This window comes from Dermacentor variabilis, chromosome 7 (genome assembly GCF_050947875.1).
Source record: "Dermacentor variabilis isolate Ectoservices chromosome 7, ASM5094787v1, whole genome shotgun sequence".
NCBI lineage: Eukaryota > Metazoa > Arthropoda > Arachnida > Ixodida > Ixodidae > Dermacentor > Dermacentor variabilis.
Window position 1 is genome coordinate 159,919,584 of NC_134574.1, and position 27,605 is coordinate 159,947,188.

Genomic DNA, 27,605 nt, shown 5'->3' on the forward strand with positions numbered 1-27,605 from the left:
ATCTATCTATCTATCTATCTATCTATCTATCTATCTATCTATCTATCTGCATGTTGTCGGATTCACCACCGGTTGTCTCACCTCCGACTGGCCCGTAGGGCTACTACGGCCCTCTTTGATAGGCCCAAAACGCGAACATTGCGAAATTCTACGATATGGCGCAAGGTGACAGGGTTCAGACACGGCCACTTCATCGCGAGCGGCCATGGTCCAGGATAACGGCTCCATATACTTTGCTCCCTCGCTGAACGGTTTTAGCCGGCCAAAGTAGAGCTCGCTCTTATTATCCCCGTTGTTAGCAGCTCTTTCACCCTTCTCTCTCGTGGCGCTTTTCAGCCACTTAAGTCGCTGCGCGAGCCTTGCCAGTGAAGTTAATGCGCTCGCGCTTTGCCCAGCCGTTGCTCCCATTCTGCAGGGCGTTCCAAGTTGCCAACGAGCGCATTCATGTTCGGCTCGAAGTAAACAAAAGGTCAGCTTTATTTTTAGCCCAGAATGAGTTTCGTCGTTCGCCTTGTGAGCTTCTTTCTTTGTTACTGCTGATACACAATGACGCCTCGTCGCTATGATGCCGCAATTGGATGCGCGAGAAAAAAAAAAGACAGTCGTGTTAGCAAGTTAACGTGGTCTCGCAGACACTACCGCAGATATTGCACGTTTATGAGTTTGGTGAATCAAAGCAGAGTTTACATTACAAACGCAGCGCTGCTGAATATATCTGTAGGAAGGCTTGTAGTCACACTAAAGAGACTCGTCTTGCTTCCCTCGCCTTTTCGCTTTCTTTTTTTTTTTTTGTATGCGTATGAGGAGGTTCATTGTTGGCTGCACTGTCTTAATCTGCTTGCCGTCTGGTATGCGTAATACATAAAATGACGGCAACAGAAGCAAATAACTCTGGGAGGAAGAAGTCAATTACTCTGGTCAATTACTGCTCCAAGTATAGGCCGGAAAATTTTGACAATGCTCTCGCGTTTTTGGTAAAGATACTGAACCAGCGTAGCTGCCACGTGCAGTGGTTTCGCATTTCGCACAAACACGCAATAGAAAAGCGGGAGAATAAAACGAAAATTTAACGCTCAGTGTTGTGTTTTGTCTTATTTTGCTGCTGTAAAATTTTTACGTGTTACTTCTCTTCGCCGGTTGAAATTAGCGCTAATTAGAGTGTGAAACTTTCTTTATGAGCGCTCTTACTGGTGCGCACTTTGATTTGATCGCATTTGATTGTTGTTTGTCATTTCCGGTTTCTAATTTGCTGCTCTGTTTCTGGCTGCCTACATTTGTATGTTCTTTGCACGTTAACAGGAAGTCACCCAGACAGCATGTCTCTGGGGCCTCTGTAATAACGTATGTGAAGCGACGTTTTCTTAAAGAGAAAGAAAAAGAAAGCTTCAATAAAACCTAAACCTGAACATAAGCATATCACAAACATTCCAGCGTTGTTTTTCGCTCCCAGTTTGATAGGGTCTTTCTTTTTCTCTCTTCATTTGCTTTCCATGGCAGCTTTTCAAAAATTCCGCAACACTGGAAAACCACAGCACCGTTTAAGGGGCAGTCCGGTGCCCGCAGAGGCGTGATACGTTTTATTTGTTTATTTGTTTTTTTCTTGAGCTCGGTCACGCTCGGCTAACGGACCGGGATCGAGATACGCGTGTTTTTCTTGGGGATTGTGTGCGTTTGGAGCACGATCTTACCTTTACACGAGCCTTTATGGTCGGCTGATCGGGGTCGCTGTACGGCCCAGAATGCTCACTCGAATGGATTATCACCACAGCGACCCATACTGCGTGATTCTTGCGCCCCACGAAGTGCAATAAGCCGGCAGAAAAAAAATACGAACGTTGCAGGGCTACCGTTCAGTAAAGCGATGCAGTGGACTGTGGCATAGGTACCCCCATCAGACGCAGCCAGGAATCGACCGTTCAGTATCCTTGATTACCCTGTAAAACACGCCTTTCTTCGCCAGTCGTCCACAAGCGCCGTAATGCATTCTACGAGGCGAGCGGTGTTCTGTGAAAGAGACTTTTTTTTTGTCTCTCTCTAACTACATTTAATATAGGCCGCACCACAGATTTAACGTATGGGATTGTCTGATTGCCATACGGACTTGCTTGGGGAATCTCGTCCACAAGCATCGACTGCAACCGTCTTCTATACTTCCGTCACTCGCATCCCGGTTTGTAACAACTTCAAATCTGCTGTCTACCATTGTTTTCTGTTAAATTCAGTATGTATTTTTTGTCTGTGCTTTCTTTTTCTTTATTTACCGTTTCTCTTTGAAACGCCTTCAGGTCTTGAGACTATTTCAAATAAATAAATGAAATAAATTAGTTTTGCAGCATAGAAATATATCACCTCATTGCACGTTGGTTCAAACGTAGAAGGACACGCTATGCACTTGGAACCCTTGCTGCCATGTTTTCTCTGTACACGCCACGCGTGGACTTCGCGGCGGCACCGCTAGATGGCGCAGCTTGTCCAGAGGAAAGCGCGAGACCGGAGCGCCCGGCTGCAGCATGCGCCTCATGCATGACGCGTCTCGGCGGTGGCAGCCCGCTGCGTCGCTACATTGCTTCAATGCTAATCGAATTAACGTCGACAGTCACCCTGAGATGGTTTCTGCCGGAATTTATTCGCTTAACCAACCTCGTTTGTTGCTCGTTTCTCTAGCGAGATGATTTTTGACGTATGAAATATATACGCGAGAACTGCGGTGATCAGCGTTGGGGGTGTTACAGGGGACTGCCCGTAGAATTTGCGCTACGAGTATTTCGAAAAAGTGAAGTTCAGAGCTGTGTATTATCGCGTTGAATTTCGAGTGTTCTTCTCACTGGCGGAACGCTCCGTTTTTAGAAGATGGTGACATTAGACGTCAGTTAGACAATGCAACTTATCAGTGCGCGCGTTTATAACGTTTGTCAAACACTTCAAAGGAGAATCCTGAATGTGGCAAGAACGGGCACCGATTTATTCATGTTGCACCAAGGAGATTCCTGCTTTTGTCGCTGGTTATTTATTATTTTTCCCTTTCTCGTTGTTGCTAATTTTGGCCACCAGGTGGTTTCTGTTGTCATTTCACTTTCATATTTTCTCTTTCTTTATTTGCATTTCGCCTTTGCACTAGTGTTTTCTTTTTGTCATATTCTTATTTCTAGGGCGAATAATTAACTCTCAATTATAATGCCCTACATCTGGTATAAGTTTTTGTTATAAATAAACAAATACAGTGTTTCTTGCGGCTTTTATTGTAACATAGCGCGCATGGTGTAAACTGAACTCATGGCAGCCCTTAGGAGATATAATAAATAAAAGATGGGCAATTGAACTTTCTAACAGCCACTTGGTTAGCTTCATTCTGAAGGCTCCGATACAGGTAGCATAAAGTAACAAGAAAATAGCCAGCAATACGGTACATATAGGCTTGAAAAGAAATACTATAGATCAATAAGAAACAAACATCGGTGCATAAAGCTGGCAAATAATAATTTATCTTGACACGATTTCCAACGGTCTTTACAGGGGAGGCATTCTGTAAGAGTCCACTAGTGGACATGCCCATTTCTTCAGCTTCTGAAGTGCTCATTGGTTGGGGTGGGCGGCACGTGCACAGCAGACAGGCGCCACAGCCAATCAGCACTTCAGCAGTTGACGAAAGGGGCGTGTCCACTAGGTGGACTCTTACGCAATACCTCCCCAGGACAAGACCTTGGAGAGTAAACCGCGCCACACTTTGCTCGATGTTTCTTTTCTTGCTAAAATTATGTGCAAGAATGCGCAATCGGCGACTCAGAAGTCCGAAACAAGAAAGAGAATGCACCTTCTAAGTCGACTGGCGAAGCCGAAGATCGGTAAAGGTAGAGACTAGCTGCTATCATAGATCGCACTGCTGTCATTCCCGGAGCTTTCCACCGGACACTCATTCGAAATCCTTAAACGTCTCTTACCACATCTCCGGGCATTCGTTCCTAACGAAATAAACCGTAGTGGTCGTTATTGCTCGTGCGCGTGTACGGAGATGGGCTTTTCCGGAGGGAACACATTTTTCACAACGTTCCCTTCCCTACCTTGACATCCCTGCATAGAGCCGCATACACCACATTGGGTCACTGGCAGTACTTTCAGCTTGTTGGATACAGTGCAGTCCGTATGTAACTATCCCGCTTAACAGGAAGCCCGTATGAACGCTTCAGCATTTATCTTTGTGCGTGCTTGCTGTGAAATTTTTACGCTCCTTCTCATTTTTTTATCCACATCCCCCTTTCCCCAGAGCAGTGTAGTCAAACGGACTCAGTCTGGTTACAACCCTGCCTTACCCTTATTGCATCTCTCTCTCTCTCTCTCTCTCTGGATATTACGCTGTCACTTAGCGATGAGGTGCTGAGCCAGGCTCCCTAAAAATTGTCGCGGAGAATAGCGCCTTTTCCTCTTCACAAACACTCTCTTGATCTCTCTCTCTCTATCTCTTAGCGATGTAGCGGATTAGCGGTTCTTTCGTGTATCCATTTCAACACCGTATGTCGCACTGAAAGTAGTAACCTCTGCCCATCCACGGTTTACCGCCAAGGCGGTCCCTAGACAGTGATCCAAGCTACTGCAGGCGCACGTTAATGATGTCACTCGCTTACAGCTCAGCTCTCGCACGTACAGACTGCAGTCTCGACGTGGCTCTAGCGGGTGTCCGGGCGTAGACTCTGGCGCCCTGCATCAGCGAGGGCACCCAGGTGGTGACATCCGTATCGGCAACCCGACGGAGACTGCGTTCCGTGCACGGCGCACCCGCGTGCAGCTCCAGCAATTCTATTTGAGCGGCATCTGCTCGGCCACCCCACCTCCTTTCGTATTTTTCTACGACAGAACCCCAACTACGAAGAAGGTTGAGCAAGACTAGAAGAGGAGTCCCGTTGTCCGGACGATGCACTGTCCTCGCGGTCCGCGCTCGAGTCCTCGTCGCTGACGCTCACTTTGACGAGGCACGGAACCCTGGTCTCCCGGACCGGCGGTGCGCCCAGCTTGGCCTGCAGCGGCTTTGGCGGCAGCAGGCTCACGGATTCGCCCTCCTGTGGCTTGCACAGGAGCGCGATCACGCCGGCGGCTGTCTGAACAGCCAGCGACGTCCACGGCACCGGCTCCTTCGCTGTCCGGGCCGGTCTCCTGGACGGCCCCGACGACGTCCTTCGGAGCTTTGGCGTCGCTTCCGCCGCGAGTCTTTGACCGGCGTCGGTCGGTGAAGCGGCTCCTTTGGCGTCTTGGCTAGCGGACGCGTTCTTGTCCCTGTTCGGCTTGCCACTCGTCTTCGCGCCCTCCTGCTGCTGCGGCTGAGTGAGGTTTGTCGAGGATCGGGAAGTAGTCATCGACCTTGTCCTGCGTGTAATGACAAATAATGCTGACGTGGTAACGGCACGAGTTTTCCTGACCTTGGCGCGCCAAAACTTGCGAAGACATTGGGTGACCTTGCGATGGTCTGAATGCATGAAATCGTGATTCGCTTAGGCTCGTTGGTGGTTCATGGCTATAGGTACAGCGCGAAGAAGACATGGACGCACAGCTTATATAGAAGCACGCAGTGCTGCATGCGTGTCTACATCTGTCCATCCTGTTTTCCTCGCGCTGTACCTGTAGTGGTTATTTACATCTCCCGCATCGTTGCGTACGCTCTGCACGCAACCGTACTGAGTACCCGAACTCGTAGGCAAGCGTCGTATTATTCGCTAAGTAACCTAATAAATAGAAAAATAGGGTATTTTTACGTTCTTCTTCTTTCAAAGCTTAAAACATTTCGCACGAATTTCCAAAGTATGTTTGCAACTGCACGGTGCCGCGAGCCATGCCCTGCCATTCAGAAGCCGTCCACTGGCATTCTATTTTTAGATAAAACCGCGCACACTATCGTACTCAGTTGCAAATGAACAAGTACAAATAAATTTTAGAAAAAGTAGGCGATGAAAACGATAACTTTCTCGCACGATAATCGTTCGCACCTTGCCTCAATCAAGAGCAATATAGAGAGAGGCGAAAGAAAGGAGAAAGGTAAGGCGCTTGCATCCAGAGCAAAAATTACGGTTAGCTACCCTATACAGGTGTACGGGGTGGAAGTAGTAAGGTAACAAGGAAATAAAGAGACAGAGAGCACAAGTTACCTCAGGAGTAGGTTCTGCGACGTTGTTGCCTCTTTCCTGCGGGCCGGGACCCCTGGAGCACTGACGGCGGCTGCCTGCTGCTGCTGTTGCACAGCTCTAATGCGGTGGAATCGCGTGTAATTCTCGTTGCTGAGATCCGAGATTGGCGGCCTCGCAAAGGGCGGCTCGTACAGCTGCACTGCCATCGTGGTCGCTCGAGGGTCGCTTCCCGCTGCGGCGGCACTCTTGGAGCTGCAAGCACGGGTCGGTCAGGCTAAAGAATGAACCGAGCGAGCGAGACGTATGCACAAGATACACGGTGTAACATTCGCCCGTCAGCGGTCGTGCACATGTGGAGGCAAAAGTACTTTTCGAAGCTTCTCGGAAGCTTACGTGCATCGTAATGGGGCTCAGTGCAGTTCAGATCTTCTACGAAACATGAACTAACTGGTTAAGCTGTTCTATTTAGAACCGCAAATTCAACGGACTAGACTACTTTAACTAGTCAAAGGTCTCACTGCAACGTGTGATATTAAAGAAATTAGGAGGCGTATGCTGCTCACGGTAAACCTCGGAACACATATCCACGAGAGCAGCATGCCCATGCAATGATTCCTTTAAACCACCTTACCAAAGCACTTAATTTCATATGTTCAGTATCGTATCCTGTTAAAGGGAGCCCCTAATTTGTATCCTGCGATCAATTACAGCTGAGATATGCGATGAAAGCCCGTAGATTATTTTAGTACGCATGGTGTCTGCCTAATGCCCCATGTGGGTAGCTTTTCTTGTGACGTGGTCGAGAGGATATTGTAGTTGTAAGGAATTTATTGCCACTTAGATGGTCCCTATAAGAGGGGATCATTGCTCAGAAGTGAACCACTTCATTTGTGCCCATGTGTGTCAACACGTATAACACATCTACGTCATTGCGTGCATAAATTACGTTATCACAGAAACAGATGGTCCACATCTTGGGATCACAGCACTTGGTAACGCGTACTAAAGATGTCATTCACTTCGATGTCATTCAAATGACGTAAAAAACGCGACATGTAGCCTGCCGTTCATGGCATATTATTTTTTGTCATTTTTCCCTGAAACGTCACGTGCACATGGTCCAATTAAGACGTCGCCCTGCGCTCTTTCAAAAAGTACGACGGTCAACTGTCAATGAGGAGTAACGAAGTATCGCTTAAACGTTCGTAAAATCAACAAAGGCGCATAAAGGTCAAACGCAGTCCGACCTCTGACTTCGCGCCGCGGGTATCTGCTGCAGCTGCTGAACCCTGGCCACCGCGGGGGCCAGTGGGCGTTCCTTGAAGGGCGAGGCGTTGGCACCCTGACCCCTCGGAGACCTGGTCGGCGAACACTTGGCCGACGAGGACGACACCGGCGCGGCGGTCGTCGCCTCGTCTCCCGACAGGCTGCCTCGGTGCATGACGGCGGACTTGCTCCGGTGGAACGTGGTCTGTTCGAAGCTCACGCCTCGGACGAGAGCGGCCCTCGCGCTGGGCGACGGGCCCGCACCCCTGGCCCGTCCTCCGCCGGACAGGGTTCTCGAGGCGGTGGCGCCGCTGGTGGCGGCGGCAGCAGCGGGGTCGTCGGCGCCGACGTTGAAGCGAACCACCTGTGGAGCACACAGCCGAAGGACATATCCCACTTTTGTCTCGCTGCCACATGCAGGCACTACAGACCTGCGCTGTTCCTTTACAAAACATTTTTTCCCACGCGTGCTGCTGCTGTGTTCTTGCTAAAATTTTGCAGAAAGATCGCATGTTATGGTCTGGATTGTTCAATATAACACTTGGAACTGTCACTTGCCTTTTTGTCGGTAAAAAAAAAAAAAGCAGTGCCTATTTGCCTTCGTCTAAGCTTTCCTCGCACCCCCTCCTCCCCCAACTTAGTGATTAATGAAAACCAATCTCGAAGACTATGCTTTTCCGCAATGCGGAAGGCGGAAGGAACATATCCGTCATGTTTTAAACATCACTCGCTGCAATGGACGCAGGAAAATTTAGGTTTTTTTATTACAATGCAGGCAAGTAATATGGCGAAGTGTGGTATTGAAGGATCCGGATCCTAGAATACAATCTTGTTCGGAAATTTGAGCAAGCAAGAGCAACAGTAAGCGCAGAAAAACCTGCGTGCGTGCGTGCGTGCGTGCGTGCGTGCGTGCGTGCGTGCGTGCGTGCGTGCGTGCGCGTGATTTTAAGAGAAGGACGCAGGCCTCTGTATATAGATACACAAAGGCTTCATCCTCATTTCGCCTCCACCTTCAGTGCCAGCCGCCATGTTACAGATGTGACGATATGGCAGCTAACTTCGAACCGGACCGTGAAGCCGTGACTCGGCGGCTCAGGCGTCATGCACCTGTGCGCCAAGTAGCTGGTGTTCGGTTTTTACCGAGAAGGTGGCGACGACTTCCCGATGGGGGTCAAACGCTAAAGTGCCCCGCGACTGAGATTTCCGCGCGCGTTAGCAAACTCTAGGTTTTTCGAAATTAACCTGAAGCGCTCCGGTACTACGTTCTTCATAGCATTGAGAACAAAAAAAAAAAATTGATCAAATCATTTTGCATGTACGCGTGGTGCTGGTGGACCATGAAGATTACGATGACGACGATCAAACTATGGCGCAAGCAAAAATTATTTAATTGAACAGACTTTTAAAACTCAATAAATGAAACGAAGAAGAGTAGGAAACAGGGAGCGTGATTTGACAGTAAGACGCGGACGTTATGATTTCTGTTTCAATCAAAAGGGACTACAACGACAACAAAAAGAAACCTGCCAAACCGAGTAAGATAAAGGAATAAATAAAAGGGGATTCTTGGACACTCTTCAATGGCGCTTTTTTTTCATTCACTCAGCGGCGAGGAGCAGCAAGCGTCAACGCAATACGCCCGCTTCCTCCGTTAAAGGAAAATGCCCGCAGCGCCATCTGACCTGTGGCGGTGCGTACTTGGGCAGGTCCTCGGCGCGAAGCACGGCCGACCGCGTGCGGTGGAACTTGCAAGTCGGAGACGGCGTCGCCTCCGCCTTGGCGGCCACGTCCTGCGGACCGCCGTCTGCGGCCAGTGTCTGCGAGGCCTCGACCTCGCTCCTGAGGTCCACCGCCGAGCCGGGCCCCGCCCTGAGGACGTCGCTCCGTGTCCGGTGCAGCTGCACGGCCCTGGGGCGCGACAACGAGAAGGCAGCTTGCAGAGAATGCACCAGCCACGCGTAAAAAAAAATGTTGTACATAGCTTGTTCGCCCAAAGCTACCGAACGTAAAGTAGTAGTAGTAGTAGTAAAAGACTTTATTGGGCTCCTGAGGATCTAAGCGGGGGCCTACAGGTCCCTACCCAGCCGTTGGCTAGTCCCATGTCGGAACAGAGAGGCCATATGCCCCGAACGTAAAGTCACATCGTTTTTTTCCCTGATCTACATGTGACACTAGGGAGATGTTGACTCTTTTGGCGAAGTGTGCAAGAGAACGTAAAGCTAATGAACCGAAAAGGTGCATGGGAAGAAGTTTGGGTTTTCGAGCCACTTGGAGGCGCTACTTCTAAACCTCCGTACTGACTCGAAAAAAAAAAGAGGAAAAAATAAAGCATCAAACGAGACAAGTAACAAGGCCAAATGACGCAAATTCCTCCTGTCGTCTTTCTTGTATTCGTTTCGTTTTCGTGGTGTGTTCTTTCCTACTTATGGGCGTGTACATCTGGTCACAGGAGTTTACGGCACATAAATACCACCACAAACGAGAATTTCTTCTTTGTTAGGGCATGGTGCTCGTAAATAGCTCACTGTGTAGGTCACAAAGGCTATACTACCGTTAGATGCTAGTTTTCGCAGGAGTTCAGCCTTTTCGCAAATCCCATGTCCCGTAAACATTTGTGGTTTAATTTCTGTACCGACTCAGCCGACAGCTTAGTTTGCCAGTACTGCTATGCGCAAATATTTATACACTTAAATAAAACAATTAATTAAATTTGCTAGCGTTCTTCTTTTTTGCTATATTTGGCAAAGCGCTCCTCAAATGGTGGACAAGAGTGTACACAAGAGAGACAAAATCGAGAGGTTACATTCGTTCGTTCATTGACATGTTGGTTTCACAACCCGCCGAGCCCGACGTCAACAAACAAGGAGCCCGAGCCCAGCCGAGCACACCACTGTCGGGGCTGTTACGGTGGCAAAATATTCTTTTTTTTTTCACACGCATGACATTTTATTTACCATGTTGAATTAAAAGCTAGTTTAAAAATTCTGCAGAAACACTTATGACTACTTACGTCTGGAGATGCGAAAGCATTGTATACCGTTTGTAGACCTCGGAACGTCGTGAACGCGCTCATTTTATACACTCATGACGCGGCGCCACCTCCTCCCCATTGGCCGTGCCGTACTAGGCCACGTGTTTAGTCAGCCAGATGGCTGCGACGTGACGTGTGCGATGACGCACGCACATAGACGCACCTTTAGTCAGCCACAACTGCGGAGGCGCGCCGTGGCGTCGGGCAAGCGCACTTGTCTCGCGACCCGGAGGCCCGGGTTCGACTCCCACCCAGACCGAAATGTGCCAAATTTTCTTTTCAAAGTCATTAAGTTACTTTGTTTACAGGAACCTCCCTGAGGAATTTGGCGTCATACCGAGCATTTCTTGAAGGGTTTTTCTCCTCGCGCCGTCGCCCATTTTTGGTGCCCTCTTCCATTCACGCCGACTACGATGGAATTGCGCTCAATGGGGCATGTAATGCTTTCGCATTAAAATACAACGCCTACGATATTAGCAAAACACACACACACATCATAAGTTCTCACGCAAGAAAATCAAATTGTCCTATGACTGGAGCTTCACGCAAATATTTCAAATTCTTCGAACAAATTCTGCATGTCACCCTCAAGGACCGTTACGCCTCATCACCCATGTGCTAGGCTCCGTACGTGGCCCGGCCTGCCCGACAGAAAAATAGTGACCCAGCCCTGGCCCAGTCCACACGACGTTGGGCTGCCCTAGCGCAGCCCGTGGGCCGTGTCTGGCTTTCGGGTCACCCGGAACCCTTGCACACCTCAAATTCGAACATCCCTATTTCTTGCTAAAATATCGAGCCCCTCTATGTTCCCGATTTCTCAACTATTATTGCGCAACAAAAAAGACACGGACGTAAGAGAAGAAGACACACCAGGCCACTCTTACGTCCGTGTCCTTTTTTGTTGCGCAATAACACTTGAGTAATGGATGACCAACTTACCCGGAATGCTGCTCTCATTAAGTTCCTGCTTTCTCTCGCTTTCGCGTATGGAAATTTCATTTACGATTTGCTGTCTCACGTGGGTCAAGATCTACGCGGAGGCAGAGTGGGCGGGTGAAACGATGAGGGAGCAGCACGTACACATCCGGCGGCGAGTTCTTTACTGGACACGTGCACCGAGGTGAGGACGTCCGTCTGCTGTCGCCGCCGGAGGAGCTCCCGTCGTTGTGCGACGAGCCGGCGTCCCCGCTTCCGGCCTCTTCCCGGACCACTTCCGGCGGAAATGTGGAAGCCTCGTCGCCGGAAACAACGGAGACCACGGTGCCGTTGCCGCCGTTGTCCTCGACCACCACTTCCGTGGGTCGGTAGTCGGACTTGGTGCTGCCGGACCGCGAACACCTGCCGTTCTCCTTGTGACCTGCGTGGAGGGACCGGTCACGAACTGTATGCGTTTCTCGTGGTTGCTTTACACACCTCTAATCACCACTTACTCCGCATCGCCATTGTTGCAAGCTGTATTTTTATTATGATGCAATGGGACGCCAAGCAAAATGAAGCGCGAATAGGACAGGAAAGAAATGCGGCAGATCCAACGAGTTGGAATCTATATACAGCGAAGCTTTGTGTGAGTGCATAAAGAGTCGAAATACAAGTACACGCATGGCACGCACACACGCACGCACGCACGCACGCACACAAACACACACACACACAAACGCGCGCGCGCGCGCGCGTGGGCGGGCGCACACAAATTATACCGGGTCTCTTGTTAAGCGGAGTTGCCGACTACTAGCGAGTACTACGAACGCCTTGAACGCATCATGATTTCAGAGGCGGCATGAGCATACGTAAGTAGCGCCATTCGAATCCATTCTATCCGCAAGAAGCGTTTACTTCATCATTACCGTGCTGCCGCGGATGCGTGAAGGCGAGCTTTCTGGTTCTTTTTCTTTCCCCCGCACGACCGGTGGGGCCGCCGCTGCCACTATCGGGTGGAGGCAAGCGCCATCTAGTAGAAGTCTAAGAAACCCAGCGGCGCTAGTGCTCCGCTGTGATTGGTTGGCCTACTCGGCAAGAGAACAGCCAGACCGCAGCACTCGTTCGCAAAGAAAAGCTTTGTTTTTAGGGGAAATGTGACGGTGTCTTACAACAACGCAGCCTGCGTGGAAGCCCCAAGGCGTATGGCCAGAACCAGCAAGCAGGCCCCTAGTACTTATGAAGAATTAAGGTGCGGAATTCGCTTGTGTAGCTTCCTGTCTTTGGTGCATCAGTTGTTGAGATTGGCATAAATCTGCAAAGACTTTTACAGTGAAGCTGTTAGCCTCTCGTTGGTCAGTATTTTTCATGTCCATGTCCGCGGGCAAAAATGTGGGCTGATCCCGGAGGTTGCGCAATACCGGGACGACCCGTGGCGGAGGTGAAGCAGGCTTGAAGCACTCAGCAAAATAAAGCCAAAAGTGCATACATTCTCTGGGAGCACGATTACAACATACAGAACAGCATGCGTTTCAATAAAGAACAGGTACAAAACAAGCTACCGAACACGTAATTGATTAAAAAGCGCTCCTGATAACTATGCGAAGCACGTACCGCTCCCGGCATACATTTCCTGGTAAATATTACCGTTGCGCAAGCTGCCGCGGCGATGGCAGCTTGCGACGTGGGAGTGACGTCACTAGCCTTTCGTATATAAAAGAACCAGCCTAGCAACTGATTTTGTTGTTGCAGCACCGCTACGTGTAGGCGACGCATAGTTAGGACTTCCGAGGAGGAGCTTGAAACGGGGAGCGGCAAAGGTAAATACCACGGCAATACCACCAGCGGCGGCGTGCAGTCAAAATTACCAATACTACCATTACTCTAAAGCAATAAAGCACTGCTTAGCAGTTGTATTGGTGGTATTCAACTGCTTCGCTGGACATCCACATTTGCGCGGGCGGGATGGCGAGTGAATTCTTTTTTATAGCTGTTAACTACGGAGTCTGAATAGTACTTCACTGGTAGATAATAAATACCACTTATTGCTAGCTACAGTTGATTCATACTTCTCATGGTGTAATCTACTACGCGAAACAAAATGAAGTTATAACAGGGAAGAAAGTCTTGATTGTATGACCAGTTTACCGTAGTTTCACCGCCCCCAGCCATACAAATTATGCTATCTAACCTCGTAAATGGAGCCGGCTAAGCGGGGCACGAGAAACAGTACGTAATTATTAATTGCTGCATAAAAAAACGAGCTATGAAGTTGTTGTTTATTCGAGTGTTGTATACGCAAGGCAACTTTTATATTACGATTATTTATCGTTACTTTTAAAGGCAGAAGGTCAGCACTCTGACGCAGGTTGCGTCAGTGGCTATTCTTCGATTGACATTTGAAACCGGGGATGTGCGCGCTGCCTCACGCCAAAAGGCAACGCACGTTATTGTGCACTACAGATTCGTTCCTCCACTACGTAAGTTCTACGTGCTTGCATGCATACAGTAGCGGTCACCTTTGAAGTCGATGCATAGGCCGAAGAGGAATTCGGCGGGCACGAAGACCAGCACGAGGCCGACGCCGGCGAGGGACAGTCCCAGCCGGTGGTTTACGTACAGGCTGCTCATGCCGGCAAAGAACAGCACGATGCCCAGCACCATCTTGATGGTGATGGAGTTGCGGAGCACTCGGGAGAAGCCGCCGCCCAGCAGACGGCTGGGACGCGTCTGCAGCACAAGCATGGCCGGGGCTGCGACAAACAGACGACGAACAGTCAGGAACCCGCAGTGACCGATGCCCGTCTCGTTTCGGCCACGTCTGGTGAAACGGTGTTATATACGACGACACCAGGACGCCTTGTTAAAACAAAAAAGAAATCGTGGCATGCTTTTATTTCTTAAATGTCACTAAATCGCGCACTGCATATCACGCGAGGTCTTAAGAGCATGTCTAATAACCGTGCTCTATAACTCGAAACTTAGGAGAAAAGCTGGCTGCATATTTGAGCACAGTGTGCCTACGACAGCTGCAAAAGGAAAGCGTTTCATAAATTCATTTTTTTTTTATATTGGCAAGTAAAGAATGCATTGCACAAACAATGAAATAATGAAATGGACGGGGTGAACGCTGTCATTACGGACACGGGCTGTAGCAACACGCTGCTTCGCCTTCCCGCCTTGACAGCTGTTTCTTTTTTTATTCTTTTATTTCGTTTCTAAAAAAATATTTGCGGTATGCTGTAGACAAGCTCGAAACAATTGTCCATCGCAGAGTTACTCTCGACTGCGACATAATCATACCTGCCAGCTTGCGAATGTTACAATTCGTGACATTCCGCGGGAGGCGAGATTAGGGACGAAAGTGGAACAAAAAGCGGAAAGTGGAACGAAAGCGCGCAATGTTTTCTTAACTTCCCTGAACTTGCCCTTAGCGCATGCCTTTCAGGGTTACGTACGGACTTGAGTAACGATGCTTTAAGTTTAGACGCCCCACACCAACCAGCAACAAACTGGTAATACTTAATAGCAACTAGCAACAAACTGTTTCTAGATCACATGGGCTTTCTTTAGCGACTTCGCCGTTGCCAATTTCACCTGCTTCAACAACTTTTTTGTATAAGCTTGCTCGAAACAAGTGTCCTTCGAGCATAAGTTCACCATCAAAAAAAAAAAAAGGAAACTTTCTTGCAACGGAAGGTTCGCGTGCGCGGAGACGGAGGCGCGATACATTTTCGCATACAGCATTGATATTTTTTTTTTTTTCGTAAATCTCGACGCGAGATTCTTAATATCGTAAAAGTGGCCCGAATTCGCAAATTTTATGAGAAAAATTCGGGTGAGTTGGCAGGTATGTATTGCCAGTAGTACAAGTGCACAGCGAGCTAGAGGAGAGCCACTTGAACAGATACGGGAATGCGCTCGCGTTCGCAAGATATGCGAGAGTTCTTGTATTATAGTAACGTGTGACCACGGCGTCTCCGTCTGAAAACTAAATAACCATGTTATATGTGCCCCCTCTGCTGAATTTATTCTGTTTAAATTCTAGCGCCAAAATCATTACTCTTATTAGACAGCACTACTATTTACTGCCTCGTTATTTGTTCCGCTTACGGTCGGGTTTAGGCTAACCTCTAATTACCTGAATTCTTTTATCGAAATAAAGTTACTTCATTTAGACTTTGAACTGTTTGTAAACTGTTTGTTCACTGTTGGGAGAATGAGAATGTCCAAACTTGCTTTCATGCTATATTCAGCGATGTGTGCAACGTATGCATCGATGTGCAAGATATCCACATTCCTGCAAGATGAACACTACCTGTGCGGGGCTACGTTTTCCAAGCATGAGACGGCTCATCAGTGTTACATAAGTCGTTGCAAAAAAACTACGCATGAATTTACGAATCCAGGTTAACCTGCTCAAGCGTCGTGATGAGCGGCTGAAGAGATTAACTGTTTAGGTACAATGTCGTCCAGTGACAAGGCGAAGGCTTATTATATTTTGCGGCTGCCATTCGAGTTTGCACTGATAAATGGGTTGAACAGGGAAAGTAAATGTAGGTTTCAAGAGTGTAGTAAAAGTTGGGAGGGGTTTCAACGTCTAGCTGAAGTCGATGAAAGAGAGAGAGAGTGAACTTTATAGAAAAGTCGATAAAAGACAATGTCTTCCTGGGCGAGCCTACGGGCAGAATTGGGTGCACGAGCCACTTAATTAGTCGTCAGAGCCGCACTGGAGTGTCAGCATTTGATCGACATCAACTATTTGAAGTCGAATCGCTTTCCAAGTGTTATTCATCAGTTATCATCATCACAATCATCGTCGTCATCATAAGCATCAACGCCATCACTGTCGTCATCATCTTTTCATGGCTTTTTGTCCGTGCCCCTAAGCATCTCAGTATGTTTGAATAAACCGATTTTATTTGATTTCATCATCGTCATCATCATTATAGTCACCACATACTCAATTACCCCAGTCGCACATACTCAGTAACCATAGGACTACATACCCAAGTGGGACATGCCCAGCAACCCCAAGGGTCCATATATTGTGGCACGTTACCTATGCAGTAGCCTCAGTTACACTTATATTTAGACTGCGCTATCTTCGGGTTCGGCCCACGAAAGTGGCGAGAAAAGGGTTAGAAATGGACATATCCGTTACGAGAAAGTGGTGATACTCGCCAGGGAAGGCATGCATCGTCTAGAAGAAAAAAAAAAGATGTGCAGAAACGCGATTCTTACTCGGTAGTTTCGTACTGCACACAAGGAGCAGCGAAGCGTGTCAGTTTTGTGTAATGTTCAAGAAGACCGGGTCGTCTTTATGCCTCTTGAATCGAGAGAGGCGATCAGCCGTCGGTGTTCGGCACGCTTACGTGGGCGTAACCCAAGGACAGCGCATACCCATGCGGCAACGTTTGTTCGGCACTTTCTTTTACTTCCATTGTGTTGCATGCAGACCTGCGCGCTCCCATGGAGGGAACCACAAAGACAGTCAACTGGTACCCGTCTCTTGACGAGGAGACAAAGGGCGCGGATTATTATCAGGCTGATTTATGTCTGTCAACTGTAGTCGAAGATCATTATCCGTCCTATCTTGTATGCACACGCATTCAATGCCCTTCCAATGGAATAACTAACGAGCACAATTGATGGCTGTTTCAGTCACTTTGCTTACATAGTTTCGCCGCAAACTTTGTTTTAATTTTCCGCGATAGAGAGTGCAGCTTGTAGAGATACCTGTCGGAGACTAATGAAAAAAACAAATGACTGCCAATGCGAGTGTCCTCCTTTACTTGTGTGCAGCGGTCCAACGGACACGAGTTTTCACTGCACAATGTAAACAGCGGAAAAGTGTTTGCGCGGCTGACAATGACCTCGGATATAGGAATAAGACAATTACGTCTGGGCCTTCTCGCTCACATGGATGAATAGATGGATGGATGTTATGAGCGTCCCCTTTGGAACGGAGCGGTGGGTTGCGCCACCAAGCTCTTGCTATTATACTGCCTTATGACCTACCTAGGTTAAAAAGGAAAAAAAAAAAAACCCCGATGAATTCCCATAACCAAATTTTCTGACCCCCTATTGTGAACTTTGTCTTCAGGTTAAAAAAGGGGAAAAAAGAAGAAAAAAAAAACCCGATGAATTCCCATTACCAAATTGTCTGACCCCCTATATATGGTGAACTTTGTCTTTGTACGTCTCCGTTTTTTGCCGTTTCCCTCCTTCCAACAATCTTCCAATCGCCTCTTACTAATCTTCATTGCGGAGATTGGGTGCCTCGAGGCCAACGCCACCGTCAAGGGCAGTGGCAGCCATAGGTGACAGCCTTTGACAGGACCTGTAGCGGCTTGCCGCCATGGTATGTCACATGAGCGCAGAGACTGCATCGCATGACTCAAAATGAGAAATGAAACGTACGCGCGCACACACGCACAAAAGCTGAGCGATACAAAAGCGCATTTGCGGCAACGCTTGCATTTTAAGTAAGCGATGCCACAGGCGTTCTGCTATGTCGGTCGTACCACAGTGGTAGTGTCTTGACAAGTTGCAGGCGTCGAGGCAACTCGACACGGGAACCAGTTACACGGGAAGTTACACGGGAACCAGCGATAGCCCTACCCATGGCTACGCCAAAAGTTAACGGTATACAAGCTAGCTGCCACTTGTGTGTTACTAAAGAAAATGACGATTACGGCACCTGGTCAAGAGCTGTGCAACCGGTCATTACGAAACTTCACGTCCAAGCTTAACCTCGAGTCAATAGACTCGTTGAAACACGCTTGATACACACGTAAATGCTCTCGTAAAGCAACCGTTGTTTGAACAATATATGTTGCATTTAACATAAAACACTAACATTCTGGTGACACTTTGGAAAACATATACTTCTTAATTAGGCTGTCAGATGTTTAAGAAATATAGAAGCGTTTACCTTTGTAACAGCGCAAAACAAATTAATACAACTTTTCAACGGGTAGCTATTACAGAATATGTAAATAGGATAAAATCAGCAATTTAATTTGTGGCCCTACACTTTAATTTCATATTCTAACTCGTGAGCTTTGCAAGCATCCAATTCACAAAATTGCGCGCTACCTAATCGCGTAATTTCGGCATCAGCTAGTCTTTGTTGTGGAATTGGAAAACGCTGCAGTAGACGCTATTTTATTATTCTTTTTTGTTTCATTCGCGTAATTTTTGTGTAAACATTTTGAGAGTCCAAATTAAAACCTGCTTTCAAAAGCTCACTCGTCTGCCTTTTTTTTTTCTCCTTGCGACAACTTTAGTACGTATACTATTCACTATGCCATCACTATATATACTACGTATATATAGTGATGGCATTTTTACGTTTCGCTTGCATCTTAACAGGGAGCTTGAAACGGGCGGCCAAAATTTTCTGCAGTTAGTAAGATTTACAGACTCCTGTTTTCTTGGGAAGCTTTCGGTTCCTGTCGGACGATTTGAATTATCGATGAAATGCCCGAAATGCACATTGTGTCATCAAAGCGTGCACGCTATCCGCGCATGCAGTAGGTCTTTTCGTTTCTTTCTTTCTTTCTTTTCTTTTTTCATGGGAGCAAGTCTAAATCCAAGTTTGGGCGCCATCAAAGCATGGCTACCGATGCCATGTTTGCAATATTACCATTGCCAAAATTAGCTGCGGTTCTGGCTCGTAATTCTCCGTTCGTTCATAATTAGCGGCAACACAGCCACGCTAACTTAATAGTAGAGAGTGTATGGAGAAAATAAAAGACTTAGGGGAAGCGTTAAGTACAGTTTTGAAGCCTAAACGTACAAAACGTGAATCAAGGGCTCGTGGGAAATAAGCCCTCACTACGGTACAGGTAAGCGGTAATTTCTAGCCACCGAGCGCGCGGATAGATGGCGGCGTCACTAAGTGCTACCGCGCGCAACACAATGCCTTGGAATATCCAGAAACCATTCAGAGCCCATTTCCCAAGAGTGAATGCGCTCAAGGGCCTCCAAGGAAATGCGGGGCGGCCTCAGACGAAGTTGCCTTGTCGAGGCTAGGTGTCTGACGTCACGCCCTATTCTTGTCTTCTTCCTGACTCCGAGGGAGCCGGCATTATGTGCAGAGCAGTTGGCCAATGAGCGCATGCATTTCGGCAGAAGTTGCAAAAAAAAAAAAATGTGGTTAAGTGCCGCGAAGTAGGCGGCTGTGCCTTAACCGTATGTGTGTTGAGGCCCAGAGGCCATTCCGTCCTTATCAAGGGGAGTGCTAACCGTCTCTCCTTTTATACAACACGTCGGAGGAGCGTCGCGCGCGGCCATATATAGCCGCCGTATTGCGGCCGCCACAAATTCGACTGCCTGTTCGTTGCGGCTAAATTGAGGATAAGTTACATAAACTACGCAGTGTTTCTGATAATTATCTGATTACCGTAGGTTTCTTGCATCGATCTGTTTATTGAAATTTCTGTTTCCTAAAAGTTTAATTCCAGGATACAAATAAACGTGCGCTAAAGAGAGGCCCATCCGCGTGAATTATCAGCGTTTGACTCTGCGTGTATTGATATGGCATTTCAAGTACGCTTTAAGTTATTTTATTTATGGCCTCGGCCAAGGTAGCTTGTTGCAGCTTTTTTGTTTCGCGCAATAAATAAATAAATAAATAAATAAATAAATAAATAAATAAATATCTGCGTATTGAATTGGCGATAACCTTCACATTCTCAGAAACGGAAAATGAAAACTGAAGTGGAAGAAAATGCAACTTGCTGGCCGATGGGAGACGAACCCACAACTTCCGTATAACGGTTATGATACCATGTCAATTCAGCTACAATGACAGCCGTTGATTATAACTTTTTTAAAGAAAGCTGTTTATCTTCTCTGGAAGCACGAATCCGAAGTAAAATTCGCTCGGGATCATTCGAACTCAGCATTGCATGTATGTCTCATGGGCTCAAAAACGATTCTAGTCATGTGATTCGGGCTTAGTTGAACTCGCGCAGACTCACGCAAGCCCCGATTCACTGGGACTGCCATTTACACAAACTGCCTTCAACTCACTAAGACTCACCCCACTAGGGCTCACCAGCCCCCCTGAAGCACTCACAGGTGACCAGTACTCACGGTTGAGCCTGAGTCACGGAGGTCTGAGTGAGTCGACTTATGAGTGTGTTTGCTGACCTGCTTTCTTCCTTTAAGGGATGTGAAAGTTTATATTGAAACACCTAAAGCTGATAACTTTAAATTTTCTGCCATTGCGAATTGTATTTCATATATTTATGCATCATTATTTTAATTAATTCATTCATTCCTTCATTCTAGCCGCTGGTTTGGAGGCTCGAGCACTGACAGCCGAATGCATGCATCACAAGGTTCACTAAAACGCCACTCACTTTCAAGTTATACCTGTGACAAGAAAGACAAGCCAAAGACTGAGGTGAGGCTCTTGCGCATGCGCAAGAGCCTCGGCATACAGCTTCCGCTTCCGGGAATGGGAAACGGGATGCGGGAAACCGTAACATCGGATAACGCTTGCGGCATCACCACTGATAAGACAAATAGTTACTCTCACACAGAATCACGTTTGAAGTTTAGTAGGAATCAAACAAGCCATTGAAAACGTGCTCAGTAAAGCTCGTTATCGTTGTGTGGTCTTTAGATTGAAACTGGACGAAAAGACAGCTTGCCGCCGGTAAGAGCCTAAACCAAGTGGTACAGAATCACGTGATCACTATGCGAGATGATTGTGGCATTTCACAAGGGAACAACAGCAACACAACGGCATCGCACTTGCCTACAACATGCACCACAGACAGTGTTGCCGTCTTATATATTTTATCGCTAGGTTTAGTCACTTTCTCGTTTGTTTAGCGACAATTTTTTTTCATTTCGAGTCCGCCAATTTTCTTTAGCAACGTGACGGAACAGTTGCGGACATTTTAGCGACTTCGAAGATAGCGAAGTTGCTCCGAAAACAGCTTTCTAGAATCCACTTTATTATTCAAAAGCAGCATGTCATATTAATATTTGGGGTTTTACGTGCCAAAACCACTTTCTGATTATGAGGCACGCCGTAGTGGAGGACTCCGGAAATTTTGACCACCTGGTGTTCTTTAACGTGCGCCTAAATCTAAGCACACGGGTGTTTGCGCATTTCGCCCCCATCGAAATGCGGCCGCCGTGGCCGGGATTCGATCCCGCGACCTCGTGCTCAGCAGCCCAACACCATAGCCACTGAGCAACCACGGCGGGTAGCAGCATGTCAGGGGCCTATATTGGCTGCATGTTGCGTGGGCTCTGTGACCATGATAAAGCAACGCCTTCACAGGATTCTCAGTGTGCTCACAAAATGCATGTTATTTTTTTAATGCGAAAGCATTATGTGACTCACGAGGCGAGAAATCCAGCGTTGGCGTTTTTGGACCATGGCGTGACTAAGCCATGGTCGAAAAAGGCTACGAACCCTCGATATTTGGTAGGAGTCGAACCCACGAACTTTGGTCTTAATTAAAGAGAAGTTAATTAAGACACAGTTAATTAAGGTAGACTTAATTAAGACACTCGAGCCCGCGACCTTTGATGGGTGTCGAACTCACAACCTTGCATTGTGTGCATCTTGTGACGAACACCGATAACTAATTGCTCCTTGAACTTTTATTCCTTAGGACTCCGATTTGAATGGGTCTTAAAGCTCTGGGTTCTGCACTTCCAGTCACATAACAGAACTGCGAGAAGAATCTCTAATAAACGATGTAGAAATGTACATATAGCTTCATAAACGTGCTATATATCATATAGCATATATAGCCGTTAGTAACAGACCGGGATAATATTCAATCGTGCGCCGAACATGTAGACAGTCTTGGAAACACGTCTCTTGGTAATTGGGCATACACGTCATCTATGCTTTCATCAATTCCCCTAGAAAGTGTGCTGAACTTGTGTATTAGAAATGACTCGCGAGCTTCTCTGTCTATATATTGAGCGGAATTAAAATCCTGACTTCAAAATAGCGGCCTTAAATTTTTCGAAAGGGTGGCCTAGAGAGCTCACATTTTTGGAGAGGGGGATCTGCGACATAGATCTTCTGTGGGATTGGTGATTGTTAAACGGCAGCCTGAAATGGCCTTCCGCTTTTTCCGACGTATTGTGCGCGAAAAATTGTGCACTTGAGGAGATATCCAACTTTACAAGTGTCGCAGTTGTAATCCTTTGGAATTTTGAATTAAAATCCAGTTTTAGTGCTCTTGGCAACAGTAGTGGTACTCGTCATGGGTCAGAGTTTGCACCGAAGTTTTCCGCATGGTGCGCAGCCATTGAAGTTAGCCGAGGTAATTTAGGAGGACGTGACACTTCTGAGGTTGGTGACCCCTTTGTATATCACCCGCGGAGGTTCAGGAATAATTTGGAGCATTTCCTCGCTCTGTAAGAGTGTATTATGATGTTCCCGGAGGATACGATTTATGTTAGGAGTTGATGCTGAATACCCGAGGATAAGGTTAGTGTGTGAATCTGGGGTTTGCTGTTGATGGAGCGCATGACGATCAAGGTTGTCAGCTTTTTGAGTCGCGTCGCTGATAAGACAGGCAGGATAACGCTGGCGTAGTAAGTCGCTACGGAGTTCACAGTTCGATGCAAAGTCCTCTTTTTTAGTGCGTACGCACTTGAAACGAAGAGCTTGGCCACGCGGAATTGCTGTTTTACAATGCTTTACTTGGCTACTATGAAAATGTAAGTATTGGCGCTTATCGGTTGGTTTTTTATAACCTGATGTGACAAGCTTTTTGTTGTGCGCACTTGCATAAACATACAGAAAGGTGACTGCGGAAGCCTAATATCTGTGGCAGAATTCGATCATTGGATGGACTGCACTGAACTGAGAAATGGACTTCAACAACTCTTCTTCCTCAACGTGGGTCCAGATTAGGAATACGTCGCCTATAAACCCTTTGCAAAACATTGGTTTGAGCGGGCAGTCTTAAAAAACTCTGAAAAAAAAAAACCATGTACACCTGAGCAAATGCCATTCGCGTGCACATGTGGTATATTTGTATACAGGGATACAACGTCTAGAGTCCCTATGAGATTGCCTATGGGGACAAAAAGGTCAATTATTTCGGATAGGAAGTGAGCGGTGTGTTTAATGTAAGAAGCGAATGAAGGTGTAAATCGTCTAATCGGGCCATCTACGTAACTCGGTAGTGTTTTCTGCCATAGTTCCAATTCCCGAGACAATGGATCGGCCCGGATTACTTTCGTTATGTACTTTTGGTAGGAGATAAATCCTGCTTGGGGGCAGAGCTTGGAGGAAGCAGGGGTTTGGCAACGGCATTTCTGATTGGACTAAGATAGCGAGAAAATTGCTCCACGGCGGCCACAATTCTTTGCCACAACGAGATGGCATGTCGTATATATGGCATCTATATTGTAACGATGTTGAGAAATACAGGTTAACAAAGCAACGATATTTATTAAGGGCGAACCTGTGTCCACAACTAAAAGTCACTGCGGCCGTGAACAATCCCCGGCAGACGCGTTCTCAAACTGGCGTCGAACCTTCCTCTTCTATCTTCTCGCGTGATCCCTCGTGCGCGTGGCGCATGCGAGCCAGGTCCAACCGGCTACTCGTGCCACGAAGATCGCTGCCTGTTGTTGCTGAACGACACCGCGGTACGGCGTGCACAGTGTCCAATACGAAGGGCGCGCAACTTGAATGTGACCTCGTTGTCGCGGCATTATCCCCCTCCTTACCGCATCGGACTGATGCGTGAGAGGTAGTATAGGGGTTCCTGTAGGTTCTCACTTTCTTTTTTTCATGACCTCTCGTGGTAGGCTTTCATGCGGACAACATGCGCAACTTCCGTGTAGTTGCGCCGTCTTGGGCTCTCGTGTCCAGCGGATTTCACTTCGTTAGTGACGTCGTTTATACGACGAAGAATTTCGTTAGGGCCGCTGTGTCGTCAGAAAAGCTTTTCCGACAGTCCACGGCGCCGCACTGGGGTCCATACCCGCACCTTGTCACCGGGCTGATAATGAGCTTCACTACGTTGCTGGTTGTATACCGGCTGGAGTCGATGCGTTGTTGGCGGCGTATTCGGTACCTTGCCATCTGTCATGCCTCCTCGGCTCTTTGCACGAAATCATCTAGGTCAGATGAGTTATTGTTTTCTTCATCTAACGGCAACATAGCATCCAAAGTTGTGGTTACTGCTCGGCCGAATACAAGTTCAAACGGGGCGACTCGTGTTGTTTCTTGAACGGCCGTATTATATGCGGAGGTGATGTACGGCAAAATTTCGTCCCACCGCCTATGTTCAACATCGACATACATAGAAAGCATGCCAGCCAGTGTTCTGTCGAGGCGTTCAGTTAAACCGTTTGTCTGAGGGTGGTACGCCGTAGTTCTCCTATGAACAGTATGCGTCATTTGCAACAAGCATTTCATTAGGTCCGCAGTAAAGGCTGTTCCACAATCGGTAATAAGAACTGTGGGAGCTCCATGCCTGAGCACGATATTGTTGACAAAGAATTTTGCAATTTCAACAGCCGTTGCACTGTACAGGGAATCAGTTTCTACATAACGGGTCAGATAGTCCGTGGCCACAACTATCCTCTTTTGGCTAAAGATGATGTCGAGAAGGGTCCAAGGAGGTCCATACCGACTCGTTGGAATGGGGCTTTTGGTGGCTTTATTGGCTGGAGGAGGCCTACCGGTTTTACGGATGGAGTCTTGCGCCTTTGACACTCGCGACAAGTCTTGACGTAGTGCTGCACTGATGCTAATAACTTAGGCCAGTAGTATTTCATACGAATCCTGGCGAATGTACGGCTCACGCTCATGTGTCCAGATGCCGGTTCATCGTGACATGCATGCAAAATTTCTTCTCGCATAGCTGTGGGCACGACAAGTAAAAACTTTGTCTCGCTGTTCTCGAAGTTTCTCTTGTAGAGGACACTTCCTCGCAGGCAGAACGAAGATAGCCCTCTAGAGAAAATACGCGTGAGTTGAACGTCGAGTCCCTCCAGGCGCTGTATAAGTGGAAGCAATTCCGGGTCGTCTCGTTGTTGTTGAGCGATTTGTAACGCGTCAACAATGCCAAAGAACGGGAAATCCTCTTCTTCTGACACAGTTGTCTCGACTGGAGCGCGTGACAAGCAGTCGGCATCGCTGTGTTTCCTCGCGGATCGGTATACGACCGTTGCCTGCGCCAGCCAATGTATCGCGAAATGAAAACACGCATAAAGCTGCGCTCAAATTTCGCATTAGGGAGTATCGCAATCGTCGGTTATTTATTTTTCTAGGTATTATTCTATGGCTATAGAAATTACAGAGTATCTCGACCACGCAACAAGAAATGGCCACAATGTCACCTTTCAGTGGATACCATCACACTGTGGCGTGATAGGGAACGAACAGGCAGACGCTGAAGCAAAAACTGCTTTAGATAATGCTTGTGAAGTACGCATTCCGTTCTCACGAACAGACACAAACGACCTACTTCGTCGCGTAAACCGCAACTCTACGTTGGAACACTGGGCCCAACCAGATCGACGACACAAGCATTTACACAAATGGGACCAAGAAATGAGATTTCGTATGCCTCACAAGTTCAATAGAAACCACACGAGCATGGTGCACCGGATGTGAATGCTGTGAGGTGCCAGAAACACTTGAACATATATTTTGCGTGTGTCCCGCGTACGCGCAAGAACGACAGCAACTTGTCTCTTCCATAGCAAACATCCATGAGAGACCGCTATCGGACGAGTTTCTTTTAGGTCCTTGGCCTAATGCAACCAGCGCAGCCCTGGTAACAAGAGCCGCTGTAGCTTTTCTCCAAGCCACTGGGCTGGACGCACGCCTTTAGAGATACCACAACTCTGTGAATTTGTATATACGCATCTCTTCCTTATACCATCATCATTCATCAGCCCTTTCCCTCCCCGTCCCTTTTCCCCAGAGTAGAGTAGCAGGCCAGAGCAAGTTATAGCTCAGGCCGACCTCTCTGCCTTTCTGTAAATAAATTTCTCTCTCTCTCTTTTTTTTAATCCCGCAGAGGTATTGCGTCATAACTAAAGAACCAATGAACAACTTGATTCGATCACTGTCGATATTATCCGAGATGCAGCAAACCAGTACAGTAAATAGAATAACACTGACAGAAAACAATGCGAATTTCGAAGATCATTTCATCTCCCACATAAACAATTTGTTCATGACAGAAACTGACATGAAGATGGAGAACTGAAGTGATTAACAGGCGTAGAACAACGAATGTCGCCGCAGACAACATTTCGACCAGGAAACTTGTCGAAAACTATAGAGCCCTTGTCGAAACGCATGCTCCAGGAACCCCCATTATGTGACGAGGGTTCATCACATAGACATTATTCGCCAAGCTCAGACTGCCATTCACGTATTTTTCGGTATTGTTTTATGGCTCGCCAGGTTATATATATGCATTCGCTTACGACTGCAGTGTGGATCACTTGGTTAAGTTTATGATTCCAGTAGAGCGCGAATGCTTCCCGCTCTCTTGGATATCGTTCGCAATCATACGTTGCGTAGTTATGTTTTATTAAGTTGATTTTATTTGATATCCCGGCCACAGTGGCCGCATTCCGATGGGGGCGAAATGCGAAAACAACCGTGTACGTATTTAGATGCACGTTAAAGAACCCCAGTTGGTCGAAATTTCCGGAGTCCTTCACTACGGCGTGCCTCATAATCAGAAAGTGGTTTTGGCACGTAAAACCCCATAATTTAATTTTTAATTTTCGTTTGACTGTTTTTCTTCGGGAGTTTGACACAACGACGTCTCTCGAAGATACGAAATGTTCGCCGAGAGATCTTAAAAACTGCCACTTTCGTTCATATACTTCGTCTTTGCAATCCGCTTTGTCCTGTATATAGTTGTTTATTTCTTTGTCCTCACTGTCGGTGCAGTCTTCCCGTTCACTCTGATTCCGGTTTATTATACCAGCGTCAACTGGACCGCGGTCCAAACCTCGCGCCCACGTGGTCGCCGCCCGCCCTAACAACACGGATGTCGGCAGATCGCGCCGTCTTTTGCCCGCAGCTCTGGTCGGGTATTATTGCCCCACGCAGAAGGGGGGCGTTGTTGGTGCAACGCCACTTCTCTCTCTAGCAGAGAAACGAGCAGTGCCAAAGGGAAGAGCAGCGTCGTCGAGACGCGGGTTTTGTGACAGCTTTACGAGCTCTTCCTGGGCACCGCATCGCTTCCTCGCGTAAAAGGGTGCGCTATAGCGCGAGATCGTTCTCCCTGATTGCGTGCAGCATC

At 47.5% G+C, this 27,605-nt stretch overlaps 1 protein-coding gene and 1 non-coding gene across 2 annotated transcripts in view; both read right to left on the minus strand.

The window, feature by feature from the left end:
- Positions 1-3,061: 3,061 nt before the first annotated feature.
- LOC142588921 (uncharacterized) overlaps positions 3,062-27,605 on the minus strand; it is a 68,118-nt gene continuing 43,574 nt past the window's right edge. The window contains exons 2-7 of the mRNA XM_075700731.1: positions 13,842-14,075; positions 11,488-11,764; positions 9,014-9,284; positions 7,358-7,740; positions 6,132-6,362; positions 3,062-5,355 (exon numbers count right to left, since the gene is read on the minus strand). Coding sequence (XP_075556846.1) covers positions 4,857-5,355; positions 6,132-6,362; positions 7,358-7,740; positions 9,014-9,284; positions 11,488-11,764; positions 13,842-14,075 — 1,895 coding nt within the window. The 3' untranslated portion in view covers positions 3,062-4,856. The remainder of the gene's footprint in view (positions 5,356-6,131; positions 6,363-7,357; positions 7,741-9,013; positions 9,285-11,487; positions 11,765-13,841; positions 14,076-27,605) is intronic.
- Positions 19,475-19,597, minus strand: LOC142589141 (U6atac minor spliceosomal RNA). The gene has a single exon (XR_012829835.1). It is a non-coding gene; the product is annotated as a U6atac minor spliceosomal RNA (small nuclear RNA).